This window comes from Onychostoma macrolepis, chromosome 01, assembly GCF_012432095.1.
Source record: "Onychostoma macrolepis isolate SWU-2019 chromosome 01, ASM1243209v1, whole genome shotgun sequence".
Taxonomy (NCBI): domain Eukaryota; kingdom Metazoa; phylum Chordata; class Actinopteri; order Cypriniformes; family Cyprinidae; genus Onychostoma; species Onychostoma macrolepis.
This window is the reverse complement of record NC_081155.1, coordinates 20,390,726-20,411,674: the sequence shown is the minus strand read 5'-3', so window position 1 is coordinate 20,411,674 and position 20,949 is coordinate 20,390,726. Positions and strand designations below refer to the sequence as shown.

Genomic DNA, 20,949 nt, shown 5'->3' with positions numbered 1-20,949 from the left:
TCGTCAAAGTTATATTATTTTGTGAAGATGGACAAAACGTGTAAGTTTCATGAACTATGACTGAACACAGAGCTTATTTTTTGAGATAATCCAAAAGCCTATTGAAAAATCCCATTGGCTTTTTGTCGAGGGAACCAGTTTCATGCTAACAGCCGATCCGCCTACAAAGTGACGTCATAGTTCCCCCACTCTATAGGTTTGCGAAGATCGGCTGCCGCCTGACAAAAGCAATGCATTCTGGTTAGAACATTTGTCCGACTTTGATTGGCGCTGCGGCGCGAGTACCGCGAGAGCAAAACGAGACCAGCCGCCGAGGTCAGGCCTTGATGACGATACACTTTATTCTCATTGGTTAGATTCTGTGATGACAAGCATGAGGTGTGTTGCCTGTTTATTCTAACAATTCAGTTCCAATAATGCTCACAAATCTGTGTTTTTATAACAGTAAAAGCTTTTTTAGTGTAGTCGTTATCTTGAGTCATTTTGATCAAAAACACTGATAAAAGCATATATACCCCAACTTTATTGTTTATGTTGAACTTTATTCATGAACAGATGGCGCTGTATTAAGCAGTATGTAAAAAGTATTTCTGTTGCTCATGAAAACGTTTCTGTATATTTGACAAATATTGCATTTAATTCACTTTGTCTGTGATAAGCGTATGGAAACACCGTGTGAGCGTCACTAACGGGAGCAGAAATGGTCCGACATGACATCTCCGCTTTTAATTCTGCCCCGACTACAAGCGGCTACTCTCGCCAGCCGGTGGCAGGCTAGTGTAGTTCATCTCGAACAAGCCTATTACCAGTAGCGTACCGTGGAGTTTCAGTCAGGGCCTTCAGTAAGCAACTGTAAACTACATGCACACATCTTACACATCTACAGCTAATGCAGCCATATGCATATAATGCACATATTATGCTGCACACAGGCTCTCAACAACAATAGGTACGTTTACATGGACTCTCTTTGCTTCCATAGGAATGAATTCATTCTGATTGACGAATCCGAACGTAGTATTTACATGAATGCTAAATAAAGTGATCAGGTTGATGTGAGCATTTATATGTCACAAGCTGATCGGATTTAATCTTTTGACATGCGCACACTGCATGAATATACAGAGTTTCCCGCTGTTATACATATTGTTTTAAAAAGCACACTTGATATTTATCTACTTCGGGTTGTGCTGAGCTGCTTACTTTAGAAAGCAGTAAAAGTGCCCCTTCCCGTGATCAAAACCAGTCGTCTATGGATGAGAATCTTGAACAAGGACTGGTGGGACATTGTCCAACACTTCACAGACGCGGAGTGAAAGCAGAATTTTAGAATGACCAAAACTCATTTATGACACTTTATTCACCAGGAAGAGTAGCTTGTTCTGCGCATCATACGTCATTACACTATTTTTACATCACTGCACATGCACAGTTCTTTCCAGTTTTGGGTTTCAATCCGATCAACGGTGCGTTCCAGACAGGATATATCGCCCTCCGAAAGGCACTTCGGAGTGAAAACAATCATGGCCGCCATATTGAAGGGTCGTTCCAAACTGAAGTGCTCAAAACTGGCCACTTTAAAGGGCCCTTCGGAATGAAGGATTTCGAAGGGTACAACTGATGATCACTTCGGGCTCCCATGATCCTTTGCGTAGATTCTTTGCATGATGACGGCGCCTCCATGTGGGGCACGGGATGATGACGCAGAAGGGCACTTCAAGAAACAGCTGTTTGGTCCTCTACACCCTTTAACCCTTAGAAGCACTCACTCCGGAGGGGAAACCCTTTGAAGGGATTAGGGCATAGGGATGAGCCCTTCTGAATGGAATGCAGGGCAAGTGTTTACATGTCCTCTCATTTGGATTACAAAAGGAATAAACCACCCCTTACAATCTGATTGAAATTTTAATCGGATCTGGCCAATTCAATCTGATTGACATGTTTACATGTGACGTTTTCATTTCGATTGTGCTTCTAGTCCTATTACGATCGGATTACTAGGGTCCATGTAAACGCAGCTAATGACAGCTGATCAACAATTTCAAAAGTAGGCTAGATTAGGGTGGGTTAAATGCAGACTAAATTTCCCTACATGGATCAGTAAAAGTAATCCGCCAATAAATGGGTCACTATGCACATTCACGTCACTCTAAAATGACGACGCGCCCAAAGCAGCAAAACTGTACAAATGCTGGACATCCACACACTACATCACACTATAACAATGTGCATGATACAATTCTCATTAAATAATAATGCACTCACCTGTCACTTGTAAATAAAGTCCATGGATCTGTAATTCCATGTCCCTTTACTCACATTAAAAAGTAAACACGGCCAACAAAATAACTTGTGCTAGGTGCTAGCTGTTAGCCACACATAGTGCACTCATAGTTGCAATCTTTAAAATGGCGCATAAAACCTTTGCTGGCCTTTGTTAGCGAATTCAGTTTGGGTGTAGGTCTTCCTTTCTCAGTTATTCTCTTTTGTCTGCAAAAGACGTTTTTAGTAGATTAGCAACAAGATCTGGTGTAGGCGCCGACGACTGCGGCTGTCATTTTCTTTTCGTTGACTTTCACTTTCGTACCTTGGAAATTCCTCACTAATGGGGCGGTCTAACGCTGGGGGTAGCACTGGGCACTAGAGGTCTTCACGGAGGACCCGAGACCCGAGGACCCGTACGGGTTCGGGTCTATATTTTAAATGGTCAGCCGGGTCCGGGCCGGGTCCCAATCTATTACTTCGGGTCCTGGGTCTATTTAACATTGTGTGTAATACCCAAGTCGATCGGAGAACACCGCACCCGCCAGAGATCAGTGTCAGTCAGCATGCGTGTGTTTTGTAACTTGCAGTTTGTAAAATTAGGATGAGAAAAGTGTGAGCGAGAAATAAGGTGAAAAAAAAAAACAATAAAAAAAACAACAACACGCGTTACCTCAGCCAGGGGCGTCGGATAGGGGGTAATAGTGGAACAGAGTAACAGGGGCCCTCGGCAAGGGGGGGCCCATTGCGAGCTCCCGTGATTCTGCGAACGATTTATTGGCTAGGAGGACTGTATGCATCGCAGTCAGGGAGAAGGCTACTAACAGTAGTAAGGGAATGGGTTTTTTTTCTCGCAACTTGTTATTGACATTTCTCGGGATCTGCACAGGTTCGGGCCCCACTTTCAAATAAAATACAGGTCCGGGTCGGTTCCGTGCAGCACATTTACGGGTATCTTGTGAAGACCCTTACGGCCCACCACTGCCTGTTACTTTCTGCTATTTCACATGCTGCACTGGCACATGACTATACGTGTGTTCGACTTGAAGCGGCGCTGCGCAGAATGATCAGTGTATGACATCAAAGTACCACGAGAGCGATAAGAGAGCAGACGGATCATTATGCTTTCAAAACGCTCTTGCAGTACTTTGATGTCATTCACTGATCATTCTGCACAGCGCCGCTTCAAGTCGAACGTGCCTTAAATGTTTGGATCAGGTGACAGAAAAACAACAGAAAAGACCTTGAGCACACAACTTCATTCCAAAGCATAAGATCGTACTTTTTACTTCACTACATTTCATAAAACATATAGTTACTCCTTATAATACATCACATGCTCCGAGACGCAGAAGCAGTGTCTGATTCATGAACAAACTGATTCTTTTCAATGAACCTGTTAAATCGGTTCGCAAATCGCAACAAACGATTCATTCACGAATTGGAATGATCCGATTGCAGCTGTTCTCGAGTCGAGAACTCACTGATTCAAATGAACCGTTTAGAGCGAGTCTCCAGTGAACTGAACTCACAAGCAAGAACAGGGAGATGTTGTGAGCGCGCGCGTAACTGATGCTGCAAAAAGTAAGCGACTAATGTCGAATTTTAGGATTATTGTAACTGAAAATCCTATTTAGGTCAAAACTGTCAGTTGTTTGCGAACTAAATCTGCTGTAAAGGGTGATCTATTTAAGCCCACTGAAATGCTTGAATGCAGATCAATGTCAGTGTTTTAGGTCAAAAAACGAAACATTAAAATAACACAGATTAAATCAAATAACTCATACACGTTCATATTCCCCAAGCTTGCTGGTGCTAAATTGAGGAAATTTTTTGATATAAAGTCCAAATATTTGTATTCAACCACCTAGAAAGATTACATCTGAGGATAAAAGAAAGGATGTGATGCTCAGAGCATGGTAACTACAGTAAGATAAATGTGGGAAGTGATGCCCTCTGGGGGCATTAAGCCTGGGGTGTTTTAACACCACAGTTTGTGAAGAAAAAAATCATTATGAAAATAGAATTATATTTTCCTAATCCCAGGTATTTTGAGCAGTAGGATTATAAAAATATGTGCTAATATAAAATTTAATTAAGTAGTCTATATAAAATCGCAAAATAAATCTATCTATCAGTACTTTTTTACTTAAGTACATAACAAATCGAGTACTTCGTCCACCACTGCTTAGAGGGCAGGACATAAAAACATTTGTGCACAGCAATTCAGAACTACAAGCATTGTCAGGAAATGTGGAGAACGCTGATGAGAAACAGGATTCAGGCCAGGTTAAGCAACTGCTAGACAATATTGATGAAATGGTGGAGAATACTACACTAATGACATGCTTCAGGAAGCAGAGAGAGCAACTGAGGAAGTGAAACAATGGATCGTAAAAAAATGAAGAAATGCAAAAGAGAGAGATGGAGGCTCTAGCATGTGAGCATCTTAGTGTGTGAATGACTAGAGAAAATGAAAATGCAATAAGAAACAGGAGGACTTGGCAAAACTTCAAGCTAAGAACAACATTTCTTTCATTTGGAATGTATTAAAATGGGCTCACGATCTGTCATATAGAGTCACATCAGCTCCACCTCAGTCACCCGAATACTGATCACCTGCACCAGCTCATCAAGGACTCCTATATAAGCACTCACCAGTCACTCCTCAGTTGTCAGTTATCACCGAACTACTCAACTGCTTACCTGTGCTACCTATTATGTCCAGTTTTCTGTAGTTATCAGCCAGCATTCATCCCATTCTCGCTGCCTGTGCCTGTGCCTGTGGAAAGGAAGGACAGTTATCATCAGCTGAGTTTGCATTACCACTCACTGAACCAGTTACTTACCTGCTTGCATCACTTGTGCATCTGCAAAATCTGTCAATACCTGTTCTGGCAGATATTTGTCTGTGATCCTCTTCTGTTACGACACTCATCAAATTTTGGTTTTCAAAATAAACCAGTTGTTTCATAGTGTTCTTTATTTGCATGTATGCATTTCACTTATGTATCTCAGAAGTTCAGATGTTTCAAAACAATTATGTTTACAGATGGTATGTTTACAGCGGTATTACCTATTATGAAAGATGCCAAAACTAGCATATTCCTACACAAATGTTTTCTACAAGCACACAATTTGAACTTTTCCACATGAATCCATGTATGAAGCGGATAAAAAACATAGATTGTTCAAAACCTTTAGTCTATTTTCAACTTTTTCCGTTTTTTAGACTAACAAAGTTTTTTAGCACTGTACAGATTTTCCATGAATGACAATGGGTGTCTTTCACTTTGTATGTTTTCCTTCTTTATTTAAAAAAATCAAAATAAAGTTGTGAGAAGAATTCTTTGGTTTTCCAGACTTATTCTAGATATTTGGAAATGTGGTTCTGGTCTGTTTTGTTAAATTTGAGATGTATCAGCCTGATTATTTTCATGCATATTCCAAATTTTTACATATTAAACATTTTTAGTGAAAAAAACCCTACTATCAATCTTGTTCCCGTCTGATCTGAATTTTGCTGACAGGGTATCAAGAGAGTGGCAATGGGATCATACGCAGTCCGAATTGGAACCTTTGTTCCAATAAACACAACAGCCCTTCTATATGAAATGATCTCTATACACTAGATTATGGCACAATGATTGTCAATTTTCTGATTCAGCTCTGTAGCTAAAACAATTTCTATAAACATTTCAAATACGTTTTAAATGTAAAAAAAAAAATGACAGCGTTTCTACATTCAATCTTTTTTTTTAATTTATGACATTTTCATAAATAACAATTCACTGACATTAAAGCTGCTGTTCCCCAGAACTAGTAAAAGTAATCATAGTGATAAGTGCTTTGCTTTCAGAGAGAAAGACATTCTCTCTTAGAAAGAAACAAATGTTTACACAGTAACATGACACATGGACCTTAAAAATCCATCCACGTCTCATCCACTATAACATCACTTCATCACTGACACAAAGGAGGCAAGTTCTGAATGTCTGTGCTGTTCAAATACACGTGATCAAATTGCTTTCATCTCTTCTGTGCATGGAAAATTATAGTCATAATCAAGCCGACTTTTCATTATCAGCTTCTGAGCTTCAGCTTCAGCCCAATTCTCACAGATTAGTATTAGAAAATGCATACTTTTCAAATACCTAATGAATTCCTTCAAACATATTCCTTACCAAACTATTAAAAATATAAGTTACTGTTTAAACCAAGAGCACTTATTGCATCCATATCTCATCTCAGAATTCAGAAGACAAAAATGCCTTGAGACAACTTCACCTCTGATGCCAGTCTGAAGGGAAGTTTTAACGTGCTAGACAGCTTCTTGTCTATTGTCATGCATTGATATGTACAGATCACTCTTTTGTACAGTACTCAGCATGCAGATACTTCCTATGCTCATTTCATTAGCAGATGTACATAAACAAGCATGAGGAAATTCAGTGGATGTGTTTCTATGGCGGAATCCACACTTCAGAAACACTTCAGCATAACAGACGCAGAATCTCAGAATTTGCATAAACTAATGCAAACATTCAGTTTAGAGTGAATATGAATTACTGTTTCATACTAGTTTTGACCCAAAACGAATCTAGGTTCCTGTGAAAATTTACACTCACGTTTAAACACAAAGCAAAAAAAAAAAAAAAATTAATCATTTGTGCTGGGGTGTGTCATAATTGTCTTGAGTAAATGTTAGTGGCATCAGAAAACACTGTGCAAGATGCTCTTTTGCTTTTTAAATACGATTCCATACCTTGAACATCACAAAAAAGCTGAACTAGATCAAAAGTGAAGGTAAATGTCCTCTAACATCTCTTGTGTGAGAGAAATCTGTTTTTTTTTCTCTACAGCAGCAGTGATCTAACAAGAGTGTATCCTCCAGACCACAAGGGGGAGATAAAAATAAAATGTAAACTGCTATCTTCTACAAGCACTCCTGCACATCTTCATTTTGTGTAAAACTCAAAATGTATAAGTTTTCATTTAAAAAATGCCTATTAAACAGTACACTTTACATAATTACCATGAGTTACTGCATACATTGCATCTAAACATACACATGTATCACAAAAATGTCTCAACTAATGTCTGGCATGAGTACTCATTGTCACACACCCTAGTTCACTCTCACAGCAAAGTGAAGAGCATTCAGTCTTTCAGAGGAATGCTTATCTAATAAATAAATAAATCAGATAATACACTTAAAATGCTTGACATGCCACAATTATCATGTAGGTCTCCCTTACAAACACAGTATTTGTTCTTTTTAAACACAGTGGCTTTCAGTCAATCAAACATTTATGGAGCCAAAAAGAGCACACAATAAAAAGCAGCCATTATTGTACAGTAATGGTTTTAAGTTATTCTGAATTACGGCAAAAAAGACCATGATAAAGAACTGGCACTATGGAACCAGCATGCCTTTCATTCCTCACTTCTATCCTGTGTGTGTCTCATACATATATCTGAAGGGATAGTTCACCCAAAAACAAAAAGTTTTACTGCTATATATAGTGCAATATGAAAACAAAATGACTTTTCAGCAGATGGCTTGAATACTGTGCAATATTTTGGGGTGGGGGCGGAATCATTCTACAATAAGTGCATCCACACTTTTATTTTTTATTTTTTTAATGTGATTCATCCTTTTGAGGGCTGACCAATTTGGATTTTTAAAAAAACATTTTTTTAATTAAACTTAAATTCACAAGAAACAACTTAAACCTCTTTCTTTAACCATAAATTAAACATAGTTTAAAGTAATCTCTTTCCACTTCAGTTTTCATAGGCCACATTGCCATTGTTTTTGTCTAATTCAAAATGACTATAATATTATGATTTTTTTTGCGATATTAAATAAAAATATTAAACAAAACAATAAATATACTGTAATAACAGCATTTAATGAAATTTTAAAATTGGGCATTTAATAAATATAAGTTTATTTTATAGTACAAACATAAAATTATTATAATAAAAGTATTTTTTAAATATATGCACTGCTGGTTTCAGAGTGAAGTGCGGCGCTGTTCATTTAGACACGTGCTCGATCTGAAATTGTTAGTGAATATCTTTCAACCTATGCATTTTGACAATCGCACTAAACCATATCACACTATCGTTGAATTTTTTTATATATTGTGTAACCCTAAAAAATTCTGTCATTATTTACTCACCCTCATGTCAAAAACTATGACTTTCTTTACTCAGTAAAACAGAAAGAAGATCATTTTAAGAATGTTTTAAACATCCATACAATTAAATAACACTGACTTTCACCATATAGATAAAAAACAGTGTGGCATTTTTCAAAACATTGTTTGTGTTTCCCAGAATAAAGTAAGTCATACAGGTTTGGAACAACATCAGGGTGAGCAAATGACAGAATTTTAATTTTTGGGTGACCTATCCCTTTAATTCAACCCACACTGCATCCACTAAGATAACCATCCTGACATCAGACCAGTGGCCTGACTGTGTGGCATTGCAGTTTCTGAGATGTTGCAGTGGTCATCTTTAGGTCTGGGCCTCTGGTAGGGGTAACCCTGGCTCACAAGTAGCTGTGGATGGAGCCAGACCCGTTGCTCCCCGACAGAGCAGTCCCTTTGCTGTGGTTGCGGATGCTTCCCCTCTGCTGAAGGTCCTGTACGGTCGTCGTGGAGGTCCACAGCGTGAGGGAGGAGCTCCACGCAGGCACACAGAAGGGAAGCTGAACCCAGCCAGACAGCAGGCTGGACATGAAATCACATCGTCATGTTCATTAGTGGGCGGTAAAGGCTCCGGAGCGGGGCCTCGGTAACCGTTCAGTCTTGCCCATGCCATCGGCCGCCCAGGCCTCAGTAGTCCATTGTTATTGTCCAAACGGGGAAGGGGAGGTAATAACGGTGGTCCATTAGAGATGGGTGTAGCCCAACCATTGGACTGCAAGGACGAGGAATAAGAAGAACCGCTGATAAGCCGCTTCCCTGACACGTTTCCTTCTGCCGTGTCGGGCGAGCTGCTACAGTCCATGGGCTCTGTGAGGCTCAGTCCCTCTTTCTCCACCTCTTCATCCTCCTCTTCCTCTTCTACCCGTTCTAAAGACACCATATCTAAGTCCAAAACCAGGCCTGAGTCCTCCACTGCATCTTGCCGTCCTTCTGCCTCTTTCTCTTTCATTCCATCTCTCAGTTCTTCAGTCCTCTCCTCCTCTTCTTGGCCATCTTGGTCCCGGAAGGGTAGCTGTCGCCCCAGCTCGGGGGTGCACGGCAGGGAACGACACCTTCGAGGGGGACCTCGGAGCCCTGGGCTCCCGTTTAGTGATGGGGAGGCACAGGGATCTGGAGGTGGTGGAAGGGTAAAGGTAAGAGAGATGACAGATTTGCTAGGGGTGTCAAACAGCTTGATGCGACCACCGTTGAGGTCTTGGCGAAGAGAGAATGGGTTGACCCGTGCAGGCGTGCCTAAACACGGTGAAGTGGCAGGGGGCAATACGTCTGATTGACTACGGGACAGACGCTGGTCACCAGGATGGCATGGCGAGCTTCTCCTCCTGTACGGACTGACGTCAACAGCAATGGGTTCTGAGGAAACCACAACAAGGATTGGGTGTCAGAGGACTGGTAAAACTGAGTGATTTTAAAGATGGATAAATATTTTTAATCTTTAATTTTGAGTTCTAAATTAATAAGGTGCTAACTGGTAAAATATAATTAAATTAACATGTGATATACAATACCTTTCAAAAGTCTGGGTTAAGTAAGATTTTTAATGTTTTTTTTGTTTTTTTAAGTCTCTTATGCTCACCAAGGCTGCATTTATTTAATCAAACATATAGTGAAAATATTGTGAAATATTAGTACAATTTACAAAAAACCTTTCTATTTAAATATATTTTAAAATGTAATTTATTTCTGTAATGGCAAAGCTGAATTTTCAGCAGCCATTGCTCCAGTCTTCAGTGTCACATGATCCTTCAGAAATAGTTCTGATATGCTGACTTGGTGCTCAAAAAACATTTCTTCATCATATTATTATTATCAATGTTGAAAACAGTTGTGCAACCTAATATATATTTTTATTTTTTATTTGAAGTAATCATGTTTTGTAACAATTTAAAAGCCTTTACTATCTCTTTTGATACATTTAATGTATCCTTGGTGAACAAAAGGATTCTTTATTTTAAAAAATCTTACTGGCCCCAAACATTTTCAGAATAGTGTATGTATATCATTTATTTTTCTTTTACCCAATATTATTAAATGAAAGTATTACACTGATTTAGTGCTTTGAACCCCTGCCCATGTTATCTGTAACATACTTACCTAGGATGACTGGAGCTTCACTCATCTTCCTCTCTCTCTCTATCCTCTCAAGTGTCACTACTATTTCAGAAAAGGCAGGACGACTGTCTGCACTCATCTACCACAGAAAGAGGATAACAAATTAAAAACAACTGAGAGCACATACAGTTTCATACAGGATTGTATTCTGTGTTATTGAATATGTGAGTATGTGGCTTACATTGCAGCAATTGACAGCCAGGCGAAGGAATGACGGTGGACAGTCTCCCACCATTTGCTCAAAGGTGTCCACATCCAGTCCAAAATCCTACAGACAGATGATATTACACTTACTGCTCTGATCAGACATCTTCACATGCAAATTTGAGATTAATATTGAGCTTTGCACTGTGTTGCTTTCTAAAATTTAAATAATAATAAAAAAAATAATATAAAAAAACTATTTTTATGGAAATATACTCCATCATGCTGCTTCACCAGCAGAGGGAGACAGCACTCTAAAAAGTAGACATTGGTATCAAAGTCTAAACTGCAGTGGTCACGAAAAATTTAACATCAGTGAATTAATTCTTCGATTGGATCTGGATACACTATATGGTCACGCATATGCACACACATATTTAGAAAAAAAAAAAAACATGGGAGCAATATATACGTATATATATATATATATATATATATATATATATAAAATATATATATATATTAATCGTTTGATAAGGTTTGACCCCAACTTCTTCCCATCATCGCAGCGCGGAAGGTTATCTATCATTGTGTGATGAGGGTACAGCACCAGTGTTGCCAGGGCAGCGGCACAAGTGGACTATTTTGAAAATTACAGAGCCATGGGTTGTGGTTTTTTGGGCTACTTTTATAATGTACCACGGCCGCCCAAGGTGTATATAGACAAATAAAAATTAAAATAGATCCTTTTACTGATGTGTATTATACTTGGAATTTATCCCTGGCAACTTAAGAACTGAGAGGCGGTTGTCACATCAAACAACGTGAGTTTCAGCAGAGCATACATGTTAAGGCTTTTACACAGCAGAAATAAACATGACAACAGCCACTATGGATTATATAAAATAATACACACGATTACAATAGGATATGGTTTGTATGTTAATGTGTACATCTGAAATGCTAATTTGTGCAGCAATATAAAAGGCTATAAATAGCATATTTTAACAACAGTAAACGACTAAATTCCACAAGTGATCGTAAAAGGAAGTTATTACAAACACTCGATGGTGGTTTGAAGTGAGTTCTGAGGAAAAGTGTACTATTAATCTCATAAATTGTCCTATGTAGCATGATGCTAATATTAGCTCTAATGCACCTGCAGAACAGGTCCAATTCTTCTTTATAATGCATTTTGTCATAATACTTCACGAAAGGTCGCAAGAAAATATTTTGTTGTATTTATTTAGAAATACTTTTGATAATAGTTGGGTAAATGTATACTGGTATTGAAGCGATGTGGCTTGGTAAATGTTTTATTGCCAGTAAAAGGCTGATAATGGCTGAATAAAAACAAAAAAATAATGATAAAAAATAATGATTATGTCTCATACCTGGCGGAAGTGTGAAAAGTTCTGTTTCCTTTAACTAGTTTCATGCATTTCTTTATTTCAACACATTTAGAGGTAAATCCTAGTATTTTAAATTTGTGATTAATCATGATTGTCCATGACTGTGATTAACGTGATTACATTTTTTAATAGATTGACAGCACTAATATATATATATATATATATATATATATATATATATATATATATTCGCAATTATTTGCTTAAATTTTAGTATGAACGATACGTTTTGAGTTTTAATACAATTGCAGAATATCAGCATTGATTCTGTGCTTCATGTGGTGGTGTGCAATTGTACAATGTACCTCAGTTCGTGGGAGGATATCTGGGTCAGCCTCAATTCGAGCAATAATCTCACAAAGGATTATTCCATATGCAAAAACATCCACCTATGTATAAAAATGAGATGAATAAAGTTACACAAGCACACAAGTAGAGTTGGATGTTGACTTGTTAGTGTTCAAAGACAAATTACCTTCTCATTGTACAGCTCTCCTCTTAACATTTCTGGTGCCATCCAGTAGGGGGAGCCCACAACAGCCAAAGGCTGCTTTTCAGCACCATCACTGTAGACAAGCAAGACAAAGCATAGTCATTTCAATCAATATTTGGCCTATGTTTGGAATATAGCCTTCTTAGATAGCCGTCATACTTTTGGTTGTGTCTCTGGTTAAGTACTGATCCATTTAAAATGTCATCATCAAATGTGTGTCAAAGCTGTATTATTTGTGTGTAAAAAGGAGAGATGTACTGACCTGTAATCGGGGATTTTCTCTGCCAGCCCAAAGTCCCCAACCACAGCAGTAAAAGCACCATTGTCACAACGGACCAGACAATTCTGTATAGTACAGTAGTACAGTCAGGGTATTTCATAGGATATAATGTTAAAGAGTATTTCAGTGTTCTTAAACTTATAGCCTTATTCATAGAATACTGAATAGATGACGTATTTTTGTAGGCCAAAACCCAAAGCGAGTTAGCATGTTAGCACTTCAATTTCCATCATCCTGAAGTTAATGTTTTTCTGAATAGGTTTTTGGTTAAAATAAGGTCTGTAGTAAACACAAACACACATTTTAAAGTTTTATTCTATGACAAAATACGTCAATAATACACCCTTGTGTTTTTTTTTAAAGCTTTTACTTGTCTTGCTAACAAGGGGCTAAATGGGACTACACTGGTTGTTGAGGATATTTACCCTCATCACGCTGACCAACTAAACTCATCTACTCACGAGTTTACTTTTACAGCCTCATTGCATTTATAATCACAATCTTGCAAACAATTCCAAGTTACAACTCAAACTTTCAGATAAATGTTTTTTAAATGAAGACTAAAATAGTTATCAGAAGCTTAAGTTAGTGACGTTAAAGTCATGCAACCAGGGTGTTTTGTTGTTCACTTTTTACTTCTGGAGATTGTATTTAGACTTCAGAATTCATCAAATTTGTGTTCCTTTGTGAATATTATCATGATGAACAAAACATGTAAGAATCATGAACTTTTGCTAATCACAGCTTATTTTCTGCACTAATTGAAAAGCCCATAAAAAAAATCTAATTTTGTCAAGAAAACCAGGGTGATGGTTGGCCTACAAAAATATGACATCACCGCAATGCTCTTTTTGTCCCATAACCCCAGCGTGCAGCAAGCACAAAATGAATAGACATAGCTGCTGGCACAATAAACCATATATGTCACTGTGTCTGTACCTTTGATGTAAGATCTCGGTGGAAAATGCCCTTGCTGTGTAGATACTGCAGCCCTCTTGCAATGTCCAGAGACAGACCTATTCTCACGCTCCATGACAGATATATGTCACTGTCCAGCAGCTGCTCCAGGTTGCCCCCATTTATGAACTATAAACGTAGTGACATTACGGTTATTATCATATCAACCAGCAAGTCCATTTACTCCTGAAGTCTGGATTTCTATGCAATGTCTTACCTCTGTAAGAGCATGAAGCTGTCCTTCATGAACACACACCCCCAAAAACCTAATGAAAGTGAAAACAACTATTTATTTTCTATATTTTTGGATTTCTTTTGTGAATATGCAGCTTCAACCTAGGATTATTTTCCAAAAGGATACATAAAATCAAATTTTTATCACATTCAAGTCAGACCCTACAAATACACAACTCAAGAAAAATATTATTTATGCCATTGCACTGTAGTATTTTATATCATTCAATGAATACAGAAGTATTCCCTGTTTTATGTACAAAAAGGAACAATGGTAAATCTCACACCTGAGGATGTTGGGGTGGCAAAGGCGGTTCATGAGTTGCACCTCTCTCAGCATGTTGGCTTTGTTACTGGCCAGTGTGTTCATCTTCAGAGCCATCACCTGCCCTGTGATCCTGTGCTGCACCTGCAGAATACACACACACACTTATTCAGTGACACTACTAAAAAGACATCTTTGTATGATACATGTAATAGACCAGAGATGCCCAAACAAGCCCATGACCATTTTCCCTTTCGATTTGGCTCACCATGGCACAGATGGTACTCAACCAGAATAATTATTTTACCGTCATGGGTACCGCAGTCATTTCTTCAGCAAATGCATGACTGCTAAGTGGAGCTTTGACCATAGACTTCTACAGGTGAACATATCAAAGCACATTTTTGAGAGTAGCAATCAACCTTGCCTTGCCAATGGGCTATATCTGACTGTTGTAAACAGCAGATATAAAAGCACTGTAGTTCGAAGTATTCATATGCACAGGAACAAATTTAGTACTTTAAAACTTATGTGAATGTGTTCGTTATTTAGAACAAATTAAAGCAGCATAATAAATGTCAAAACTGTGAGCCTGTGCTTATGTTTTACTGTAATATACACAGTATGACACATTTAAGTGCAGCATTATTTATGTGATTGAACATTTACTTTTGGCCTCTGGCCCTCAATCAAGTTTGATTTTTGGCCCATTGTATTAAAAGGCCTGAGCTTGCTGCTCAACCTTTAAATCTTGGCTAGTGCTTGCTGTAGCAGTTGCAGCGTCCTCCACTTTCCCCAGCTGCACCTGTATACATCTGCTACAGGGTGATTTCATGTATGTTATATATGTTTTCTTATATGTTATATGTGCAGCAGCAGTATTTCATGCTCACAGCAGCATGTTGTGGATGTACTGGCAGTAGCAAGCCTTGGTATTTGCTCTGCTGCAGCAGCAGTGTAGCAGATCTACTCTGCCAAGACTAAACACATTAACATTGTCATGTACAGTGGGGCAAAAAAGTATTTAGTCAGCCACCAATTGTGCAAGTTAAAGATGAGAGGCGCCTGTAATTTTCATCATAGGTATACCTCAACTATGAGAGACAAAATGAGAAAATAAAATCCAGAAAATCACATTGTAGGATTTTTAAAGAATTTATTTGCAAATTATGGTGGAAAATAAGTATTTGGTCAATAACAAAATTTCATCTCAATACTTTGTTATATACCCTTTGTTGGCAATGACAGAGGTCAAACGTTTTCTGCAAGTCTTCACAAGGTTTTCACACACTGTTGCTGGTATTTTGGCCCATTCCTCCATGCAGATCTCCTCTAGAGCAGTAATGTTTTGGGGCTGTCGCTGGGCAACACGGACTTTCAACTCCTCCAAAGATTTTCGATGGGGTTGAGATCTGAGACTGGCTAGGCCACTCCAGGACCTTGAAATGCTTCACGGCCACTCCTTCGTTCGGGCGGCGTGTTTGGGATCATTGTCATGCTGAAAGACCCAGCCACGTTTCAACTTCAATGCCCTTGCTGATGGAAGGAGGTTTTCACTCAAAATCTCATGATACATGGCCCCATTCATTCTTTAGTTTACACGGATCAGTCGTCCTGGTCCCTTTACAGAAAAACAGCCCCAAAGCATGATGTTTCCACCCCCATGCTTCACAGTAGGTATGGTGTTCTTTGGATGCAACTCAGCATTCTTTCTCCTCCAAACACGACAAGTTGAGTTTTTACCAAAAAGTTCTATTTTGGTTTCATCTGACCATATGACATTCTCCCAATCCTCTTCTGGATCATCCAAATGCTCTCTAGCAAACTTCAGACGGGCCGGACATGTACTGGCTTAAGCAGGGGGACACGTCTGGCACTACAGGATTTGAGTCGGTCCCCCCGTGTGGTTCTGGGATTTTTGCTCACAGTTCTTGTGATCATTTTGACCCCACGGGGTGAGATCTTGCGTGGAGCCCCAGATCGAGGGAGATTATCAGTGGTCTTGTATGTCTTCCATTTTCTAATAATTGCTCCCACAGTTGATTTCTTCACACCAAGCTGCTTACCTATTGCAGATTCAGTCTTCCCAGCCTGGTGTAGGTCTACAATTTTGTTTCTGTTGTCTTTTGACAGCTCTTTGGTCTTGGCCATGGTGGAGTTTGGAGTTGGACTGTTTGAGGTTGTGGACAGGTGTCTTTTATACTGATAACGAGTTCAAACAGATGCCATTAATACAGGTAACGAGTGGAGGACAGAGGAGCCTCTTAAAGAAGAAGTTACAGGTCTGTGAGAGCCAGAAATCTTGCTTGTTTGTAGGTGACCAAATACTTATTTTACCGAGGAATTTACCAATTAATTCTTTAAAAATCCTACAATGTGATTTTCTGGATTTTTTTTTTTCTCATTTTGTCTCTCATAGTTGAGGTATACCTATGATGAAAATTACAGGCCTCTCTCATCTTTTTAAGTGGGAGAACTTGCACAATTGGTGGCTGACTAAATACTTTTTTGCCCCACTGTATGTTACTATGATAAACTCTCAAAGAGTTGTATGACAGAAATAATTACATATACCGGTATTAATATCAAGCTTCTGTATGTAGAAACTGTAGGGTTCTTATCATCTCCCATAATCTTTACATATTCTCATGAACATCATGAATACATAGCAAAAATGGACATAAAATAAGTAGTAAGATTTATTACTGAGTGAAAAAATGTCAACAAACTAAAAAATACACTTGTTTTCAAGACACATTCTCTGAAAAGAGAACCATCTTAGTTTTTAATTTACATTTTTCATGTTATATAAAATGTTAAGTATCACTTTCCAAAATATTTCCATTGTACACTATGCCGGAATGCCTAAAACTTCCACAGCTAGTCAGCACAGCAGAGTATGTGCTTGATGGCTCAGGCCATTCAGTCGTGTAAATGATCTGCTCTCATCCGGGATAAAATCTATGTACATCTGCACAAGAGTATCTAAAGCTGCATCTAAAGCTTTTTCTGGCCCTACTAGGCAGAATTACTCTGCAACATGCATTAGACTGATTTGCCATTAAATGTGAGGCTACAGAGGAGTTGAAGATAGAGAATCTGGTGGAGGATTGAGTAGCTGTATCAGCTTTTAGGATCTGTATGTACAATAATGCAATAGTTGCGTTAGTGTATTTAAGTTTGAATTAAATATGGCTTTGTGTATATGAGTTAGAGAGTTGGAGAGAGATCCAGTATGCTGAGTATTAATAGCCATTAGGGCACTAATAGGCTTTCTGGATTTCCCATCATCCCACCTAACCAGCGGGAATCCGGGACATCGTCACATACAAAACATCGGCTTCACCCACTACCATCACCAAACATCATCCAACATGTATCAGATATCTGAGTCTGACCGACTTTGATTTATAACTATTTGTGAGCCGAATGTCAGTAATCCATTCATATTTCATACTGCCCCTTACAGAGCCATTTGTCATTTAGACATAATTATTTTATTAAAATTTTTGCTACGACACTAAATTTTAATAAATGTTGACTTCTAAAAAGGAAAATAAAAGACAAATGACAGTTTTCTTGAGGTGGCACAAACACAAACCACTTTCATTAAACATTCAATTTTTCAAAAGTTCCATGCACAGATTTCTGCAAAATTATGTAGTTGTCTACTGTATAGCAAAAATAAAATTATTTAAAAATGTGCCATAACAGCTCTGCTTTTCTTTCTTTATAAATACCAATAAAAGCCATGCATTAGAAATTAGACCTCTTTAGTTAGTAAATAAGTTTAAGATTTATGCTCACATTACTGTAGTTGTACTGAAAAGTTGTAGTACTGAAAATTTGTAATTCTGACTTTACTATAACCACTAATGAAGAATAATATATACAATAAATGGCAGCTAAAGACTGCTCCAAAAAAAAAAAAAAAAAAAAAGCAGGAATGAATAAGAGAAATAACTAAATTTACATTGTGATCCACAAAGTTCTTAAAAAGTATGAAAGGAGTGACTGTTATTAAATATGGGACAATACTAGTGGACAGACTTTCAAATGAAAGCAATAGACTGATATTTTTGACTTGCACTTGCGGCAGAGTCAACAGAGGCATGGGCCAATAAGCACACACATACCCCTCTGTGAAGAGGCAGACAGATTAGGGAAGGTTGGTAATCTGATTATACTGTCGAGTACAACCAACCTGTCTTATCATTAATCACAGACACCGTTGCTCTTAACATGGACACATATGACTCTGTTGTATTATATACTACATACAAGATGATTGAGACTGTGAGACTTTAGGATATGTGTCATTTTTTTAAACTAGGCATTCAAATTCCAGTATATGCGGTATATGCTTACAAGTTGCTTTAAAATATTTCTTTACGAACAATATTCAGAACCAATTCTTTTTTTGACAATACTGAATTGATCAATAAAAAAACGTAATATTCATTATGGATTATTTTTAATATTATAATCAGTTTTTATGGCGTTGAGAATTTATTAAACAATATAGGTTATTTTTTTAACAGCACTGCTATTAGTCAATGAAAAAAATGTAACCTAAAAATGGTAACATGTTAACTGGTTTTCATTAATCAGTAACATCACTGAATCAACCTAAATACATTCATTTATACCAACTTTTGTATCAAATCAGGTAGAAATGGCTCTTTAAAGTAACAATTTCTGGTGAAAATTATGACAGTAGTGCTTTATACACAAAATTTAAATAAAATAAAAAAAATTTTTTTAAGTTGATTAGTGTGAATATCTGTTTTACACACACACACATGCACACACATATTGGTCAAACTGTCAAAACTCTGATATTGTATTAGAGGCTCATCTCTCATCTCACAGTCAATGTCATTGTGAATTCATTTCACTAGTGGCCTGAATTTTGTCACTGCTCATAATTAATAGTATATTATGAAATCCATGGACTGTTCAAATCATGCAAACTCCCTCTTACTGCTTCCATCGTTAACTTAACTAATCATTTAAAGTGCAAATCATCAGAAGGTGCAACCAATCATCTATCAGAAAAATCATGACCGCTGTAATAAGTCTAGGACAGCAGTGCATTATCGTTTGTACATATAAAAGAGGAAAAGTTACCTTAAAGACTTCTGAGAAGAACCCGGAACCGATTTTTTCACAGAAAAAATCGTCAATTCGTGCCAGGCTGGACACGGCACTTCGCAGAGCCCGGTACGATGACGGCCGGATCCGGTTAGGCCCGTAAAGGGCATGCAGAGGGGGTTCACATGTTTCTTGGTTGTCATCTTGATCCATTATGATGTCCTTTAACATCAAAGGGTCCTTTAACGCAACCAAGTCCAAATATCCATATCTTGCGTCAGATGCACTACAAATAATCACTTACAAAAACAACTCAATAACTAATTAAACGTCGTACAATGCTGTAAACCACATAAAACTACCCGATTAAATATTCCCCAAAAAGGGCAAATGAACGCAAAAGATGAAAAGTGCGCTCGAGCTCTTTCCCGAGAGATGCGGTTGCCATGGTTCATTTTCCGGTCGCTCGCGCGGTCCTTATATCAGCCTACAATCCAGAAAGGTCGCGCGTTATCGCCGTTAGTTCTGATAAACAGATCTGCCCTCTCCAATATCTGTAGCTGTAGCCGGTAGCTTCACTCCCAACGGCTTTTACAAACAAACCACCTGCAAAAAAGGTTAAATATGGTTTAAAAATAAGTTATGTATAAATCACCTGAAGCTCAATAAATGGCGACAGTCAGACTGAGTAAAATTGTGCTATCGATATGGAGAGATGCAGCTTTAATGTCTATGAGAAAAATCTTATTCAAACCTCTTTAGATAAACATAGAATACGGCAAAATAATTCCAAGGGCTAGAAGAAATGCGGTGTGTCCGCACCATCTGTCACAGACAGGATCCATTGCGGATTGTTGCTGAAATGACATGACCGCTAAAGGGCTTGCTCTGAATGCAATTTGCTTTTCACCTTTATTCATTTTCAAAGCGAATACCGTTTCGCTGACTTAGCTGGTTATTATTTTCTATAAGACATGCGATATTATAATAAAGTGTCATGCACATGCAACCGGGGACGGCATGCACGTAGCCGGGCCCATGCGGCTGCCCTGGGATATGATGGCACTGTAACGTTACCTGATTTTAGCAGGATCGAAGAAAAGACTTTCTCGTTTGGGCACAAGCGTTGCATTTAGCAGATCTTCAGTGTTTTGTCAACAACATCTCATTCGCTAGCTGTCACCGTCAGTCTCGGCCATAGTGAAACGCTTATGCCGCTTGTAAATTTGCCCGTTCATTGGTGAAGAATAGGGGCAGGTCTTGGCAAGGCTGGACATTGCGCGTCGAGCATGCGCAGTAAATGCTCCAACGTGTGCCAGTGTGATTCTGCACTATTGCGATTCTGCATTGCATTCTTCGTTTTGTTTCCATAAAATAGTCGGACGCCATACGCTGCAAGTCATGTAAATCGTAGCTTAACTGAGTTTGAAAGCGCCCACTAAGCACATCAAAAATAAGTTTTTACATTTGCATGT

At 38.3% G+C, this 20,949-nt stretch overlaps 1 protein-coding gene across 2 annotated transcripts; it reads right to left on the bottom strand.

Annotated features, from left to right (window-relative positions):
* Window positions 1-5,266: 5,266 nt before the first annotated feature.
* On the bottom strand, window positions 5,267-20,878 carry tesk1a (testis associated actin remodelling kinase 1a). 2 transcript variants are annotated; one of them, XM_058789516.1, is made up of 11 exons: window positions 20,552-20,878; window positions 19,511-20,080; window positions 14,403-14,524; window positions 14,099-14,147; window positions 13,864-14,010; window positions 12,907-12,989; window positions 12,627-12,717; window positions 12,457-12,540; window positions 10,777-10,863; window positions 10,578-10,674; window positions 5,268-9,836 (listed from the first exon to the last, which is right to left on the bottom strand). In XM_058789516.1, exons 2-11 carry the CDS (start codon window positions 19,703-19,705, stop codon window positions 8,791-8,793), a joined length of 2,001 nt encoding a protein of 666 aa, XP_058645499.1. In that variant the 5' UTR covers window positions 19,706-20,080; window positions 20,552-20,878; the 3' UTR covers window positions 5,268-8,790. The 2 variants fall into 2 exon arrangements, with proteins under 2 accessions (XP_058645510.1, XP_058645499.1); XM_058789527.1 differs by lacking the exon at window positions 19,511-20,080 and having other exon boundaries at window positions 5,267-9,836.
* Between the last annotated feature and the right edge of the window lie 71 nt (window positions 20,879-20,949).